We start from the raw sequence: 16,978 nt of genomic DNA, 5'->3' as shown, positions 1-16,978 counted from the left end.
TCAAAGCGGCGTTATCATGAAGCTGCACATTTTGAGTGGTGGAAGTTCAAGGTCAAGGTCAATCTTCAAGGTCAAGGTCATTCTTCAAGGTCAAAGGTCAAAAATAATTATTTCAAAGCAGCGTTCTCATAAAGCTGCACATTTTGAGGGGTGGAAGTTCAAGGTCAAGGTCATCCTTCAAGGTCAAAGGTAAAAAGAAACAAACAATTTTTTTTCAAAGCGGTGCAATAGGGGGCATTGTGTTTCTGACGAACACATCTCTTGTTTTTTTTTCAAACATGGTTAAAAAACACAAATATTTATTTTTAACCAGGTTTTCCGAAGGAAAAAACTGGTTATTAGATTGGCGAATGCGGGCGGGCTGGCTGGCTGGCGGGCGGGCGGAACAAGCTTGTCCGGGCCATAACTATGTCGTTCATTGTCAGATTTTAAAATCATTTGGCACATTTGTTCACCATCATTGGACGGTGTGTCGCGCGAAATAATAACGTCGATATCTCCAATGTCAAGGTCGCCACGACTAAAAATAGATTTTTTTAAAAAACAAACTTACAAAGGGGGTAAATTTTGTTTGTTCATTTAAAAGTTCGGTTTGAGTTTTCTCCCTTCAAGGTCACACTTTGAGTTCAAAGGTAAAAAATGGCCATAAATGAGCTTGTCCTGGCCATAACTATGTCATTCATTGTGAGATTTTAAAATCATTTGGCACATTTGTTCACCATCATGGGACGGTGTGTTGCGCGAAATAATTACGTCTATATCTCCAAGGTCAAGGTCACACTTTGAGTTCAAAGGTCAAAAATGGCCATAAATGAGCTTGTCCTGGCCATAACTATGTCATTCATTGTGAGATTTTAAAATCATTTGGCACATTTGTTCACCATCATGGGACGGTGTGTCGCACGAAAGAATCACGTCAATATCTCCAATGTCAAGGTTGCCACGACTAAAAATAGATTTTTTTTAAAAACAAACTTACAAAGGGGGTAAATTTTGTTTGTTCATTTCAAAAGTTCGGTTTGAGTTCTCTCCCTTTATCAGATTTTTTTTTCACAATGAAAACCTGGTTTTGTGACAATTTTGTCCCTTGTTATTATTTTATTTTTGAAATACTCTCCACCATCCCACCCAAGAATGCCCCCCCCCCCCCCCCCAAAAAAAAATTATTATTTTTTTGCATTTTTGGAAGATAATGTAATAAATGACCACACCCCCACACTATACACCCCTCTCCACCCCTCCCTTCTTTGTGATTGAAATTGAGATAGGTCCCTACTCCTTTAAAAAGAAAAATAGACGAGCGGTCTGCACCCGCAAGGCAGTGCTCTTGTTCTTAACTGTTTAAGTCATGGGGTGCTTTACATGACTCATTTTCATCGTAAAACATTTGTTGATAAACTTAAATTTCAATGTCACCCATATTGCCTCCTGTGTTACTAAAGATATACTAAATATTGATTAACAAAGCGATCTTAGTTTATAACTGCCCGATTGTTTGGTCGGCGTTAGTCTACAAGTTGGCATCTTGAAAACACTCCTTCACATTTTTAAGGAAATGAATTACAAGTTGCAAAACAAACCTTATGTAAATTAATATTAATGATAAGAATTAAATTAAACCATTTTATTGTATTTATAGTTGACAATTTGAATGTGATATAATCATGATTGATATATATTACTACTTGTTATTTCATATTGAACATTATATTTTAACAAATACATGGACTTTAATGTTAATGTCAGTCTATAGCAGAATTTGACATGCATCACAGATGCTGATGGGTTGCTGTGCCAAGCCTTGCTGACTGGCAACTTTGAGGCTGCAGTGGACATTTGTCTAAGTGAGAACAAGATGGCGGAGGCCATTCTCCTTGCCATAGCGGGCGGACCTGAACTGCTCAGCAGGACTCAACAGCGATACTTCCAACGCAATGGAACCAATCTGGGCAGGGTATGCTGGGCCTTCTTACACTCATTATTTATTGTGGATATATTTTGACAAATATGTATTATTTACAAGCCATACTTTAGCATATGTTGGTATTGATACTCATGGCTGGCTATATTTTAGCTTCATGAGTGTATTGATATTGCTAAGAAGACGCGCCATGCATAGGAACCATAACAATACACTTTCTTAACTTAGAGTTATTTCCCTTTATTGTTTTTGAATGATTTAACTTTTCACTTTTATTTTTCACTTTTATATCTTAGATACCATGAAAGATTTAAATAGGAAACTTAATAGGTGTAAGATATCAATGAGCAGAAGTTCCCTGAACAAGAACCATAACCCTACACTTTCTTAAAGGAGAGTTATTGCCAATTGTTTTATTATGCCCCCCTTCGAAGAAGAGGGGGTATATTGCTTTGCTCATGTCAGTCTGTCGGTATGTCGGTCTGTCGGTCGGTCGGTCCGTCCACCAGGTGGTTGTCAGACGATAACTCAAGAACGCTTGGGCCTAGGATCATGAAACTTCATAGGTACATTGATCATGACTCGCAGATGACCCCTATTGATTTTGAGGTCACAAGGTCAAGGTCATGGTGACCCGAAATAGTAAAATGGTTTTTGAATGATTACTCAAGAACGCATACGCCTAGGATCATGAAACTTCTTGGGTAGATTGATCATAACTCGCAGATGACCCCTATTGATTTTGAGGTCACTAGGTCAAAGGTCAAGGTCACAGTGACCCGAAATAGTAAAATGGTTTCCGGATGATAAATCAAGAATGCATACGCCTAGGATCATGAAACTTCATGGGTAGATTGATCATGACTCGCAGATGACCCCTATTGATTTTGAGGTCACTAGGTCAAAGGTCAAGGTCACGGTGACCCGAAATAGTAAAATGGTTTTCGGATGATAACTCAAGAACGCATATGCCTAGGATCATGAAACTTCACAGGTAGATTGATCATGACTCCCAGATGACCCCTATTGATTTTGAGGTCACAAGGTCAAAGGTCAAGGTCACGGTGACCCGAAATAGTAAAATGATTTTCGGATGATAACTCAAGAACGCTTTTGCCTAGGATCATGACACTTCATAGGTACATTGATCGTGACTCACAGATGACCCCTATTGATTTTCAGGTCACTAGGTCAAAGGTCAAGGTCACAGTGACAAAAAACGTATCACACAATGGCTGCCACTACAACGGACAGCCCATATGGGGGGCATGCATGTTTTACAAACAGCCCTTGTTTATATTGCGTTTCAGGGCTATATCTTGGGAACTATAAAAGATTTTAACATGAAAAGTATGGGTGTAAGGATTTCAATAAGGGTGATGGCAATGCATACAAAATCAAAAAAAATAAGTGAGAAAAGGCACAACCCTTTAAATAACTTTTACTTATAGTTGTTCACCCATCAATAAACAGCATTTATTCGACAGAGGATATCAATTCAATGTATGTGCTTGTTTCAGCTGGTATCAGCCATTGTGACCCATGACTGGCGGCACATTGTGAGCCACTGTGAGCTGGAGAACTGGAAGGAGGCCCTGGCTGTCATCCTCACATACTCACCGGCTGACGAGTTCCCTGACCTGTGTGGTAAGGAGCTGCAACACATATTAGTCTTGCTCCAGGAAAGTATGGTTACATGCATGTGCGTGAAATGCTGTTCCAGATAAAATTGAACTACATTTTTCGGAACAAGAGACTCCCCAGACCTGTCTTTTTGTTTTCACTGTAGAATATATGGTCTCGAAATAAAGTGGTTATAACTCCGCTGTTATTGCTGTTAGAGAATATATAGTTCCAAAATTGTTCAACTCTTTTAACTTCTTGGCGGATTTTTCTCAAACTTGTACAGCTGAATATTTAGATGATTGTTATGATAGCAATTTTTACTGTGATCAGTTTTGCCCTTTCTCTGCTATAGAATGTTTTGTGGATTTGACGGTATTCAAAACATGTGTTTTTAGGGAATCAGAGTATATGACACATTTTCAGTTCAAGCAGCCTTTTCACAAAATGTTCTATGTTCACTCTTTAATAATTGAGCCCCATTTCTTGGAAAATATGGACTTAATGCATATGCCTAAAGTGTTGTACCAGGTAAGCATGTGCAGTCCCCACAGGCAAATAAGAAGAGTTGCTTTAAATGGAAAAAAGCGGAGAGTGTGGACCCTGGTTAGCCTTTGAGGACTGTTTTAAACTCACTGCTGGTATTTATTCATGTTTGGGATGTTACAGATAACCTGGCCGCACGCCTGGAGGGAGACTCCAACCTGGCTCCATATGCGGGCCTTTGCTACATTTGCTCAGGGAACGTGGACAAACTTGTTGAGAACTGGTTCTCTATCACACCCAATAGTAGCTCCCCACTGGCCCTGCAGGTAATACAGGTTAAAACATATGCTGTAATATGAGAAGTGGTTTTGTTCACCATTGATTGTAGTAAATGGTAACAACTTGAAGTACTTTACTCTGCAGCTAATCATAGTGCAGAATCAAGGGTTTCCCAGATTTTACACACGGGCTGGACAGAATGTAAACACATTGTTAACCACTATGTTTGCAAATATCTCAACTTAAGTTATCGAAATACACTTGCAAAAATCGTTAGTGCATAAAAGACAATTTTTCTTGCAGTTTGTGCTGATATCTTAAGTTATAAGAATAAATCCTTGAATACGTCTTAAATCTTTGACAAACTTTAAAAAAAATATTTTATTTTCTGTTTAAAGGAAGACTGTTAGTGACAAAAATCTAGTTAAGAAAGAACGTGTCGTCACTGATTAGCCTGTGCTGACTGCACGAGCTTATCTGGGGAAACACATACTACACAAATTAAATTAAATTGTTTTCACAGAGCGAATCACATTTGTTACTCTCAATCTGTTTCTGGTTTGCAGGATCTAGTGGAGAAGGTGATGTTGCTACGTAAAGCAGTTGAGTGTTCAAGAGGCTATGCTGCTGAGATTGGCTCTGGGGCGCTAGCGGACAAACTCAGCAACTATGCTGGAATACTGGCTGCCCAGGGTTGCCTGGATACCGCTCTGCGTTACCTTGGGGACAGTTCAGAGGTAAAAGAAATTCTATTTAGTTTTAAAATGAATTCTTTTATAATGGGGCCTGTTGACAGATAAGCAAATTAACAATTTTTGGGGGAAAAATGTCATTGATTGCACACCATTTTTCATGTGTTGTATATTATGAATGCTATGTATACAGCATTCATGACTAAGACAAAATTATCAAAAATGTTTATAGATATTCATCAAATGATGTCATTAAAGTTATAAGCATTTGTGATAAATTTTTTTCTGAGTAATATTTGTTTTGATATTTCTCAAAGTAATAATGTATTTGCTGTCAGTACATATTTGTTTTAGATTACAGGTACTCCCACTAGTGTAGATTTTGCAGTATTGCAATAATAAAAAATTCCAATTTATCCTGTAAATATCAACTTCACTTTTAATGATTGATATCATGTTTTAACCAAAAATGGACATTATTTGCAAATAACAATTTGTTGACAGTTTAATTTCATAATTATTGTATTTTCTCATACTCCCAGTTACGAAGGGTAGTATTCTGGCATCACCACGGACATCTTTTTCAACCTGGCATGTTTGTAATATTATTATTGTTACTATAGACTATTAGTAAAAATGTAAATCGCCGCAACTACAGCCCCAGATGTATTATTTATGGTATCTAACCCTGTATAATGGCCCTCTACTTAGTTTCATCCAATCATTTCCCTGGGTTCATAACTGGTCCCACCCAGGGGGTCAAATTATTTAATTAGACGTACCTGCAAAATGACTCAAACAATCTGAAACCACAAGGCCTATGGGTTGTAAAATTTGGTAAGTAATATTGAATTGCGGGTCCCTACAAATTTTGTTGAAAAATTCCCCTGGGGTAAAACCTAGTCATATCCCAGGGTCCAATTTATCATCGTTACAACTTGCTAGCTGTTACAACATGCAGTGTTTGGGGTATTCATGGCTATTGTGACGAGTCTATTTTTTTGCCTTTGTTTGTTGTGTTATACTGATATTTGAGTGAACATGTTTTCAGTTTAGGTGGATATTTTTGCTACAAAAGAGTGTAAGAATTTCTTTGGCCCACCCTAGTAGTCAGTACATGTATTTTCTAAAACTTGTACACTGCCCTTTAAATTGTATTCACATCCCTCAAAATTGCATTCACTTGAGATTTATTGTTTGTAAGTAAAATTAGTATGTTTCCACGTAAATCGTTTTAATTAGCCTTTTATCAAATGGAATCTACCATATTTTTGTATGTCTCCCCGGAGTTGAGGGTATTAAGCATTGCACTTGTCTGTCTGTAAGGTACAACTATATATTCCAAAGCTTGTGTTGTAAACTTCTCTTTAACAACTGGGTGGATCTTTCTCAGTTGAATGACCTTAATGTGTAAATTAGCTTAATTAAGCGATTTTGGGCTGCAATGATTTTTTTACATAATTATGGCCATTTGTCTGTTTTTCCAACATTAAATATATTGTCATCTAAAGCTTTGGCCTTCAATTCATCTAAAATTAACGTGTTTATCACACGAAAACTTTCACAATGGAATGAGCTTAGTGTGTATATGATCGATAAGAAAGGAATTTTGGTTGCAACGATTTTCGTCAAAATTATGGCCCTTGTGACTGGTAATCAATTTAAATTATGTTTTGTTTTAACTCCTCTTTGAATATTGGGGGATTATCGCTTAAACTTTCATAACTGAATGACATGAATGTGTGATTTTAAGGAAAGGAATTTTGACTGCGATGATTTTTGGCAGAATTATGGTTGTGTCTGTTTTTCACTATGGAAGATTCTGTGTTTTTAACTCTTTGTTAACTTCTGGGTGGATCTTACTCAAGCTTTCCCAGTAGAATGACCTTAATTTGTTTATTATTTTAAAGAAAGGAATTTTGGATGCGATGATTTTTGACAGAGTTATGGCCCTTCTTGGACAACTTTGCTCTTTTTTTCACAGCTGAATGTAAGATGATGAATATAGAAAGAGTTTACTGCAACAAACATTGGTCATTTGTTATTTTGTTAGCTGTAGAATATATTGATGATTTAAATGTGTCAAAACATGGTTTTGGGGGGCATACGAGTATACTTACATCTTGAAACCTTGTCATTGAGTCAAATTTCTGTGTTTGGAAAGGCAATGTGATAAATGTATCTAGATGCTAGTGTGGTGTTATAACTTTCATTAGTCAGTGTCATATCCTTAATCCTTGGACAAAATATCGTAAAAACTCTTTTAATAATGATTGCAGAACTACAATGCATGTGAATTTCTATGACTGAAGTTTCTAGATTAATTATTTATTTGGATTTATTTAGAAATGTTTTGATTTAATTTCCAGCTTATAAGTTGAGAATGTAATTTGAAAGTGTTAAAATCATGCATAACAGATGAAGTGGTGTAGGTGATAACTTCTAAATTAAATGGACAAGTTTGAAATTGAATGTGCATTGTTTGTAAACAATTGTTGAACATCACCTGCATACTCCTATTCACAGCACAACCTGGGGGTACTAAGAGATCGTCTGTACCAGGCTCTGTCAGTCATACCAGCTGGGTTGTCTGCCCCACCCTGCCCTTGGCAACCAGTTGTCATAGCAACACAGAGGCCTGCACAGCAACAGCAGCAACAGACCAGACCTCAGACTTACCAGGGGCAGGCTAATCAGTCTACTGTCACAAACACTGTTGGTAGGTATATTGTCCCATTTACAAAATCGCAATTTACAATGTATATTTTCTGAAGTCATTATGAGATTAAATACCATTCTTAATCTATGAAACTGGTATTAAAATTTAAATTTGATCATGTAATAGGACATGTGGCCTTAAATAAGAAACTTAAAATTGTAATATAAGAGTTGAGAATTTAAAATGTATAGTTATCTAACTAATATACTAATTCATTTTTCCCTCATTGTATAATATTATTCTCATATTACTATCTCACGATGCTTTAGTATGATATTCTCGTGAATAAGTATGATGATAAATAAAGCACAATATAATGTACATCTCTTTTCAGGTAGTTACTCTGGTGCGCAGAACCAGTATTCCAACCAGTATGCAGCCATGAATGGCTCGGCAGTGCCCTCCTATGGCGTCACCAACACCCAGTCTGCCCCTAGGGCCTCAGGCTCTACCTACAGTTCTGGGCAGGCAATGACTTCTGTTCCCACCTACTCAGCCCCTAATTCAGCTGCACCATCGTCCCCAGTGAATAAGGGTCCCCTTTCACAGAAGTACCCTCAAGTATCCGGGACTTATAGTAATACTTCTACAGGTTACACTGCACCAGCATCCTTCCAAGAGACAAGTGCCTACAATCCTGTGGACTACAACCAGACCAATTACTATGGGTATGTGAGTCAACTTTCAACACTTCAATATCATTCATAGAACATATTTTTTCAAGAAAGAATGTTTAATTTAACTTTTGATGGCTCAACTTTTAACTCTTGAGTTTTGGGACAACAAACTTTTAATGAAAAATACTAATTCTTAATTAAATAATACATTTTAATGTATTCTTTTGAGAGTGATCGTGGATTTTATCAATGCGAGGAAGTACGGATTTCCAAGACAAAACCTTAGACAGAATTTTTAAAAATTGACGCATATATCAATTGGACTCTTGCTTGAGAATACATTTGAACATAATATGGCTATTAAAAATGTTATTGTCTTTGGGAGTTTTTTTGCACATGCATATAAGGAGCTCATGTTTTCTTTGCAGTGGTAATTTTATGACTCCAGGCAGCCAAAATGTACCTGGCAATATGTACACCAACAATTCAGGTAAGAATAACTTCATGACCTTGATAAATTGTCTTGATCATGTTTATGTTGGTTTGTAAATCTTACCGAATAAAGCTGAGAAGCTGCTTTTTTTAGCCGGATTTTTTTCGAAAAAATCTCGGCTTATAGATTGATGTTGTCGGGCGGGCGGGGGGGCGGGCGGGCGGGCGGGCGGCGTGCTCGAAAATGTTAAAGTTCTTATTTCATGGTATAACTTTGGTATGCTTGGACCTAGAGTCTTCAAACTTGACATGAAGGTTGGCCAGGATTAACAGATGACCACTGGTCATTTCAAGGTCATTCATTTGAAGGTTAAGGTCACTGTGACCTTCAATATAAAAAATGTTAAAGTTGTTATAACTTTGGTATGCTTGGACCTAGAGTCTTGAAACTTGACATGAAGGTTGGCCATAACTAGTTAGTAACCACTGGTCATTTCAAGGTCATTCATTTGAAGGTCAAGGTCACTGTGACCTTGAATGTAAAAATGTTAAAGTTCTTATTTCATGGTATAACTTTGGTATGCTTGGACCTAGAGTCTTCAAACTTGACATGAAGGTTGGCCAGGATTAACAGATGACCACTGGTCATTTCAAGGTCATTCATTTGAAGGTGAAGGTCACTGTGACCTTCAATATAAAAATGTTAAAGTTGTTATAACTTTGGTATGCTTGGACCTAGAGTCTTGAAACTTGACATGAAGGTTGGCCAGAACTAGTAAGTAACCACTGGACATTTCAAGGTCATTCATTTGAAGGTCAAGGTCACTGTGACCTTGAATGTAAAAATGTTAAAGTTCTTATTTCATGTTATAACTTTGGTATGCTTGTACCTAGAGTCTTCAAACTTGAAATAAAGATGGCCAGTACTAGAAGATGACCACTGGTCATTTCAATGTCATTCATTTGAAGGTCAAGGTCACTGTGACCTTAAATGTTAAAATGTTAAAATTGTTATAACTTTGGTATGCTTGGACATAGAGTCTTCAAACTTGACATGAAGGTTTGCAAGCACACTTAGATGACCACTGGTCATTTCAAGGTCATTCATTCTAAGGTCAAGGTCACTGTGACCTTGAATGTAAAAATGTTAAAGTTCTTATAACTTTGGTAGGTAAAAATGTTAAAGTTCTTATTCCATGTTATAACTTTGGTATGCTTGTACCTAGAGTCTTCAAACTTGACATAAAGGTTGGCCAGTACTAGAAGATCACCACTGCTCATTTCAATGTCATTCATTTGAAGGTCAAGGTCAATAAATAGTATTATTTCATCTAAGTTTATTTTCTTACATTTGATAATGAAATTGATGGAAACTTCAAACAATATGTTACTAATTTGCTAATAAAAAAATTGAGATCAAACTTTCCTAATTGTCAATTCAAGTTCATATTTGTGACCTTAAATGTTATTGTTGTTCATGTATATGCATGCATTCAAAACATAACACAAGGTTTGCTCATGCCTTGAAAAGTACTTACATTTCATTTTGACCTTTGAACAATATTTCAGTAATTTAAGTATTGCATTGACAAAAACACGAAAGGTACTTTCCTGTCATTTAAATAAAAAATCCGGCTTCAATGCGGTCATCTCCGACCGCGGAACTCTTGTTTAATTTTGCAAAGGAATGAGACATGATTTTGTCTTCAAGGTTTTATAATAATAGTTTGTGTAACAAAGTTTTGAGAAACACCACCAAGCATGTGCTATGATACTGATCTTATTTCTTGCCAGGTATTCATTTATGTTTTGAATTTTACATGAAAGTAAGATGTGTGGATTTTAATGAGATATAAGAATTTGAAGTCAAATATTGTGGATTAAAAAATATGTATAGAGGATATTTGTTTATGTAAGGTGTATGAGCACATCGTATTTTGTTATAGCAGTTATAGAAATAATTTTGTTCATGAGCCACAAGTGTAAATATATTTTTGGATGACCTTTTTGAAATAAATACGTGATCACTCACCTTGAGCACCACATTTTGTTTGTATTGGATACTTGATGGCAATTAATATCAAATAGTCTTACAACAATACATTTCTGTATTTCACAAAAAAATCTTTTAAGGAAGTGAAATATTTGCATTTGCCAGAAATGCCTGTCATTAAGAAATTTTGTTCTAGCAGTCATGACTACATGCCTCTTAGTACAGTAATTTCCGATGAATACCATAGCTATTGTCTACTAGTACTTGAGCCATATTCTGGAAAAACTGGGCTTAATGCACATGTGTTATGTGTCTTCCCGTATTAGCATGTTCACTTTCCACTTTTATGATATTTTTTGTTAAAAAATATGTTTTTTAAGTGAAAATCCAGTGTTGTCCACATAGGCTTAACTGTAATGACACTAGGTACATGCATTTAGCCCAATTGTCCCAGAACACAGCATATTTTTTGTGTTTACCTTGTGTCCCCTATCTCTCCATGCAGGCCCCTACATGGCCCCTCAGGCCCCAGCACCGGCCCCCAGCAACCAGCCTGCAATGGCCTCCTTCCAAGACCACAAGCCTGAGCGCGCATGGAATGACCCACCCATGGTCATCAAGAAGGAGAAACCAAAGGTGGCATAGTTGGACTGGGAAAGAAATTAGCAGTGCTGTAGGAAAACAGGGTTGATACATGTGACAGGGTTGATACATGTGCGTTAAGTGTTCCCAGATTAGCCTTTGCAGTCATCTAAGTCTAATCTGTGAGAACACTTTCTGCCTTTATGGAATTTTTCGTTAAAAAGATGTCTCTTCTAAACTTAAATCTAATTTAGGCAAAAAGTGTTGTCCCTGATTAACTTGTGCGACCTGTAGAGATTATTCTGAGAGGACACTAAAGGCACATCTTTAAGGCCCAGTTTTCCAAAAGCACCAGTTCCTTTTGTGTCACTATATCTTGTTAGACTTTATAGTTCTGTGTTTGTATTGATGCTCTGGAAGATTGTGTAAAAAATTTTGCAGAAGAAAATGCTTTATAGATTAATACTTTAAATTATTCTGTAAAGAGAAAACTGCATATGCAAAGTATTTTAACTAAAATAATAAAGAATAAAATAAAGAAAGCCCTGGAATATAATTGATTATATCAAGAATTAAAAACACTGTAACAATCTTAAATTTTTTGTAAATATGGTAACAATTTTAAAATATGGACCACTCCTTTAAAGAAAATAGCACTGACAATTAATTTAATGAAAAATTTGACACATATTTAATTGAAAAAAAATGACCTCAAAACAAAGAACAATGTTTCAACAGATTTTCCGAATGAAAGTCGTGATATACCTGACAAGTTGTTTAGTATTCACTCCTGTTGATTGCCTAATGTGTCCCATCTCAGACTGAAGCCATAGCACCCATTACCAATCCCATATATGGGTCCCAACCTGAGCCCTTCACTGATCAAGGGAACATGCCTCCACAGATGAACTATGGAAACTTCTATAATCCACAAGAGTATAAGCACGAACCAAAGGTATGTTCCATATGTGTTAATTAGTTGTTGTGGTTTTTGGCCTAGAGAGAATTTTCTTCAAATTATTTTTTTCTAAATTATTAGTTTTCTGACATGGCTTCTGAAATAATTGCTTTTCAATAGTGTTGATTTTATTGATAAGCACTTATTTGATTGTCCCCTACCAGTTTCATCGGAGGTTGGTTTTCCCTCTGTGTGTCTGTGAGTCTGTCTGTCTGTCACACTTTTCTGTATCCTGCGATAACTTTAAAAGTTCTTCATATTTTTTCATGAAACTTTATTTTTAAGAATCATGGAGAGATGGCAATATGGACATTATGCACATCATTTCATTTTGTTCCTACGTCAAAAATTCTGGTTGCTATGGCAACAAATAGACTAGAAATACTGCTGAAAATGTTGGTTTTCTGGATCCTGCGATAACTTTAAAAGTTCTTCATATTTTTTCATTAAACTTGAAAGATGGATAGATGGCAATATGGACATTATGCACGTCATTTCATTTTGTTCCTATGTCAAAAATTCTGGTTGCTATGGAAACAAATATATAAAAAAACATTCTGACAATGGTGGATTTTCTGACAATGGTGGAGTAGGTAGGGGACATATATTGCTTGGCAATAGACTTGTTGTTTGTTCTTCTTATTGCCTTGTTGGTTGATCCTTGCTATGTATCACCGTCTTGTTTATTCAAGCATTAGACAGGGTAGATACTATGCTAATATTAATTTATTAGCTCGACTATTGTATATGAAATATATATATAGTGGAGCTATCCTACTCACCCCGGCATCGGCATTAGCGTTAGCGTGCAAATGTTAAAGTTTTCGTACTACCCCAATTATTTTCATTGTCCCTTGACATATTGCTTTCATATTTTGCATACTTGTTCACCAACATGACCCCAACCTATAAACAAGAGCAGACAACTCTATCAAGCATTTTGTCATAATTATGACCCCTTTTCCACTTAGAATATGCAGCAAATGATAAAGTTTTCGTACTACCCTATTTATTTTCATTGTCCCTTGACATATTGCTTTTATATTTCGCATACTTGTTTACCAACATCATCCCAACCTATAAACAAGAGCAGACAACCCTATCAAGCATTTTGTCATAATTATTGCCCCTTTTATACTTAGAATATGCATATTATTGATAAATCTATGTTAAAGTTTGCGTACTACCTCAAATATGTCCTATATCCTTTGAAATATTGCTTTTATATGTTGCAACTTGTGATCCCAACCTATAAACAAGAGCAGACCACTGTATCAAGCATTTTTACATAATTATGGCCCCTTTTACACTTAGATAATTGAACATTTTGCTTAAATTGCCATAACTTCTTTATTTATGATCACATTTTATTATTACTTTGACAAAACAACACTTACCTGAATATCACAATGGATTCCACCCAAACAATACCCCCACGCCCCTACCCAGAATCCCTTCCTCCCCCCCCCCCCCCCCAAAAAAAATTTTTTTTTTTTGTAAACATCATTTAATAAATTATCACACCCCACATTATACCCCCCTCTCACCCCCCCCCTACCCCTCTACCCCCCCCCCCCCCCCAAAAAAAATATTATTTTTTTTTCCTTTTTTTATTTTTGAAAGATCGTCTAATAAATGACCACAACCCACATTATACCCCCTCTCAACCCCCCCCCCCCCAAATATTTTTATTTTTTATTTTTTTATTTTTGAAAGATCGTCTAATAAATTATTGAATATGAACAATTTCCCCATGATGGCTTACTTTATAATGTCAAGCACTCAAATAGTGGAGCGCGCTGTCCTCTGACAGCTCTTGTATTATATCCTTATTATGCCCGAAGGAGGGCATATAGTGATATGACCGTCTGTCCTTCTGTCACCCTTTGCATTTAGGTTTCGCATTTAGGTTAAACAAAATGCTCATAACTTCTATGTCCTTTTACATAGCAACTTGATATTTGGCATGCATGTGTATCTCATGGAGCTGCACATTTTGAGTGGTGAAAGGTCAAGGTCATCCTTCAAGGTCAAAGGTAAAAAAAACATGTATCAAAGCGACGCAGTAGGGGGCATTCTGTTTCTGACAAACACATCTCTTGTTTTTGGATATAGCATAATTTTCTTTTAATCCTGCACTTATAAAACTAACCGTATGTGTTGATTTTTATTGCATATCAAAATGAAAAAAACTGTTATCTGTTATAATTCATAACATGTCTTGGGGTAACATTTTATACTGTAAAATACTTTCAATGTTGCAATTATTTTGTGAGCATGTTTGCGTAAATGGCAAATTATAATTAATAATGAAGTTTCAATGTATGATTGATTCAGAAGAATGATCAGTGACATTGAATGGTAACTGAGATATTGATCTTTGTTAAAGCATATCATCTAATAATTTAAAGGTGCTTATCAAAATAACTAACCTTGAATTATGTAAATAATCTTCAAAGCGACACAAAGCAGCTACTAATAAAATGTGCACATCATAAGTAGTTTTAAAAACAGCATTTTAAATAGGCATGACACTGCAATTTCAAGATATTTTTCTAATACCAACATATTTCATCAATATCATGCTGTATTTTATTTAACTACTGTGGAACCATTTATTTTCGCCAGCACGAAATTTGGTCATTTTTTATAAAAATGACGTTTTCGTCAGCACTTAAATTCGCCAATTCCTGACTTTGATTTTTTTTTTAAATGCTTCAGTCAATATCCGATTTGTTTGTCCGAAATAAATAAATTAATTATTCGTAGTAGGGAAAGAGGGAGGACACTTGAGTCACTTGCAGGAGGTGGGGCCTGTTTGTCACATGTCATAGTCTTTTGTTATCAGGTGATTAGTAATTTGCCCCCATTAGTGTATCATTATTAAGATTAGCGGATTAGTGGGACCGAAGAACTTAACGAGTGTTTGAAACAGTGAAGCCAATTGCCAATCGGTCTTATTCATTTATTATCATCGCCAAACTAATAACAATCTTACCTTTATCAGCGCAAATTAGAGAAGGTGCAAAGATTATTGGTTAAAATTAGTTTTAGCAAACTATTTGGTCCATTGTCAATAAAGTTTCAAGAGTTTTGTATCTTAAATATTTGATCACTTTAAGTTCAATAATTTTCTGAAGTGTAAAATTAACAGTGCATTATGGGACAGCGGTTTCATAGGGCACAGTTCAGATTTAATTGTAACAACCAATGGACGAATGAGTTTAAATTAGTTTGAATGAAATAGGATATAAAACAATGTTTTATTGCGTCATACTCAGTCATTCGAAAAACATGCTTTCCGGGGATTTCCTGAAAAAAAGCGCGCAAAAATATAAGTGAATTTTTTGTAAGCCAATACCCTACATGGATAGAACTAATGGTCATGATTGCTTATTTCTTTACCTGTTATGTTTTTCATTGCTACAAGTAACACTGAATTGAAACATGTATCGTAAAACTTGTAAAACCTGTCAATAATTTAAATATCGATAGCCCATAAACGAAGCACAAGCTATTTTTACATCTCTATTGTAGTTAAACGCAAACAACCAAACACTAATCAATATGTTCTATAAAAATTTGTAATCAATGCGAAGAATGTATATAAGTCAGGTGTTGATCACACATCATCATCTTTTAATTTCGTTTATTGTCTTTGATCCGGATCTGCTGCATGGAGGCTGTATAATTAGCAACAACACTGAAAAACACAATACACACAATGGGTAATAAAGTTGTTAACAATTAGCGCTAATCATTACTATTCTACCTAAACGAAATCAACACAGTCAATACAGCTGTACTGCACTTGCGTTTTAGCGCAATGTCACGTGTCAGTTAAGTACACTGTGTAATCTACACCCTTTTGTGTCAAAACCGGATTAATCTTGATTCCGAAACAAACGGAGTATGTATGCGTGGATTACGTTGGATTTTAGGGCCTCATGCCTTTGTTAATTCAGTCTTTATAATTTGTTCAAATATGGGACATAATTGTTCGTTAGGATCTTGAATTCGTCAATCGGTCGACTGACGGAATACATGAAAATTAATGCCTGACGATTAATAATGGTTTCACAGTATATAATTATATTATTATATGAGCCTTTTCAGGGAAAAGTGGTGTATAATGCATTTGTGTAAGTGTTGTCACATTTTAGCCTGTACTGTCTTTACAGGCTAATCATTCATGATTCTTTCAGCATTTGATGGCTTTTAAGTTTAAAAGAAGTTTCTAAGAATAACTCTTGGACATCATTTATCATTTCTGCATTAAATACCAATATCCCAAATCAAGGCTCATATTGTGAAAGACAAAAACACTTTTGAGAATCAGATATCTCCCAGCTTGGCATTTTGAAATAGACAAAAGCATTATGCTTTTTATCCTACTAAAGTACTGTTTTTAAGCATGAATTTAGGCACTCTTGAATTACAGATAAAAGTGCTTAGAATATAGTATTTCATTAAACATGCTTATGACATGCTTTTAAACTGAAGCAAGCCTTGTGGATGTGTATGCAATGTTCAGTGTTCACACATGGGGTGCTTGACCTCATGTGTCTGCCACTAATACCTGGTTCTCTGTCTCCATCTTTCTCATCAGCAAGCTCCCATCATGGCCACTCAGTCCTTCCCCAGCAGTAATGACCACATTAACAAGGTGAGAAACT

The 16,978-nt window shown here is 35.8% G+C and overlaps 1 protein-coding gene across 1 annotated transcript in view; it reads left to right on the top strand.

The window, feature by feature from the left end:
* LOC127866052 (protein transport protein Sec31A-like) overlaps nucleotides 1–16,978 on the top strand; it is a 50,488-nt gene that overhangs the window by 26,504 nt on the left and 7,006 nt on the right. Inside the window, 11 exon segments of the mRNA XM_052406357.1 lie at nucleotides 1,776–1,954; nucleotides 3,442–3,568; nucleotides 4,214–4,356; nucleotides 4,876–5,046; nucleotides 6,053–6,082; nucleotides 7,528–7,724; nucleotides 8,059–8,388; nucleotides 8,766–8,827; nucleotides 11,268–11,398; nucleotides 12,165–12,299; nucleotides 16,912–16,968. Of these exon segments, the coding sequence (XP_052262317.1) occupies nucleotides 1,776–1,954; nucleotides 3,442–3,568; nucleotides 4,214–4,356; nucleotides 4,876–5,046; nucleotides 6,053–6,082; nucleotides 7,528–7,724; nucleotides 8,059–8,388; nucleotides 8,766–8,827; nucleotides 11,268–11,398; nucleotides 12,165–12,299; nucleotides 16,912–16,968 (1,562 nt within the window).

The sequence above is a fragment of the Dreissena polymorpha genome, chromosome 2 (genome assembly GCF_020536995.1).
Source record: "Dreissena polymorpha isolate Duluth1 chromosome 2, UMN_Dpol_1.0, whole genome shotgun sequence".
Taxonomy (NCBI): Eukaryota; Metazoa; Mollusca; class Bivalvia; order Myida; family Dreissenidae; genus Dreissena; species Dreissena polymorpha.
Note: the sequence above shows the minus strand (reverse complement) of the source record. Positions and strands in the feature narration are given on the sequence as shown.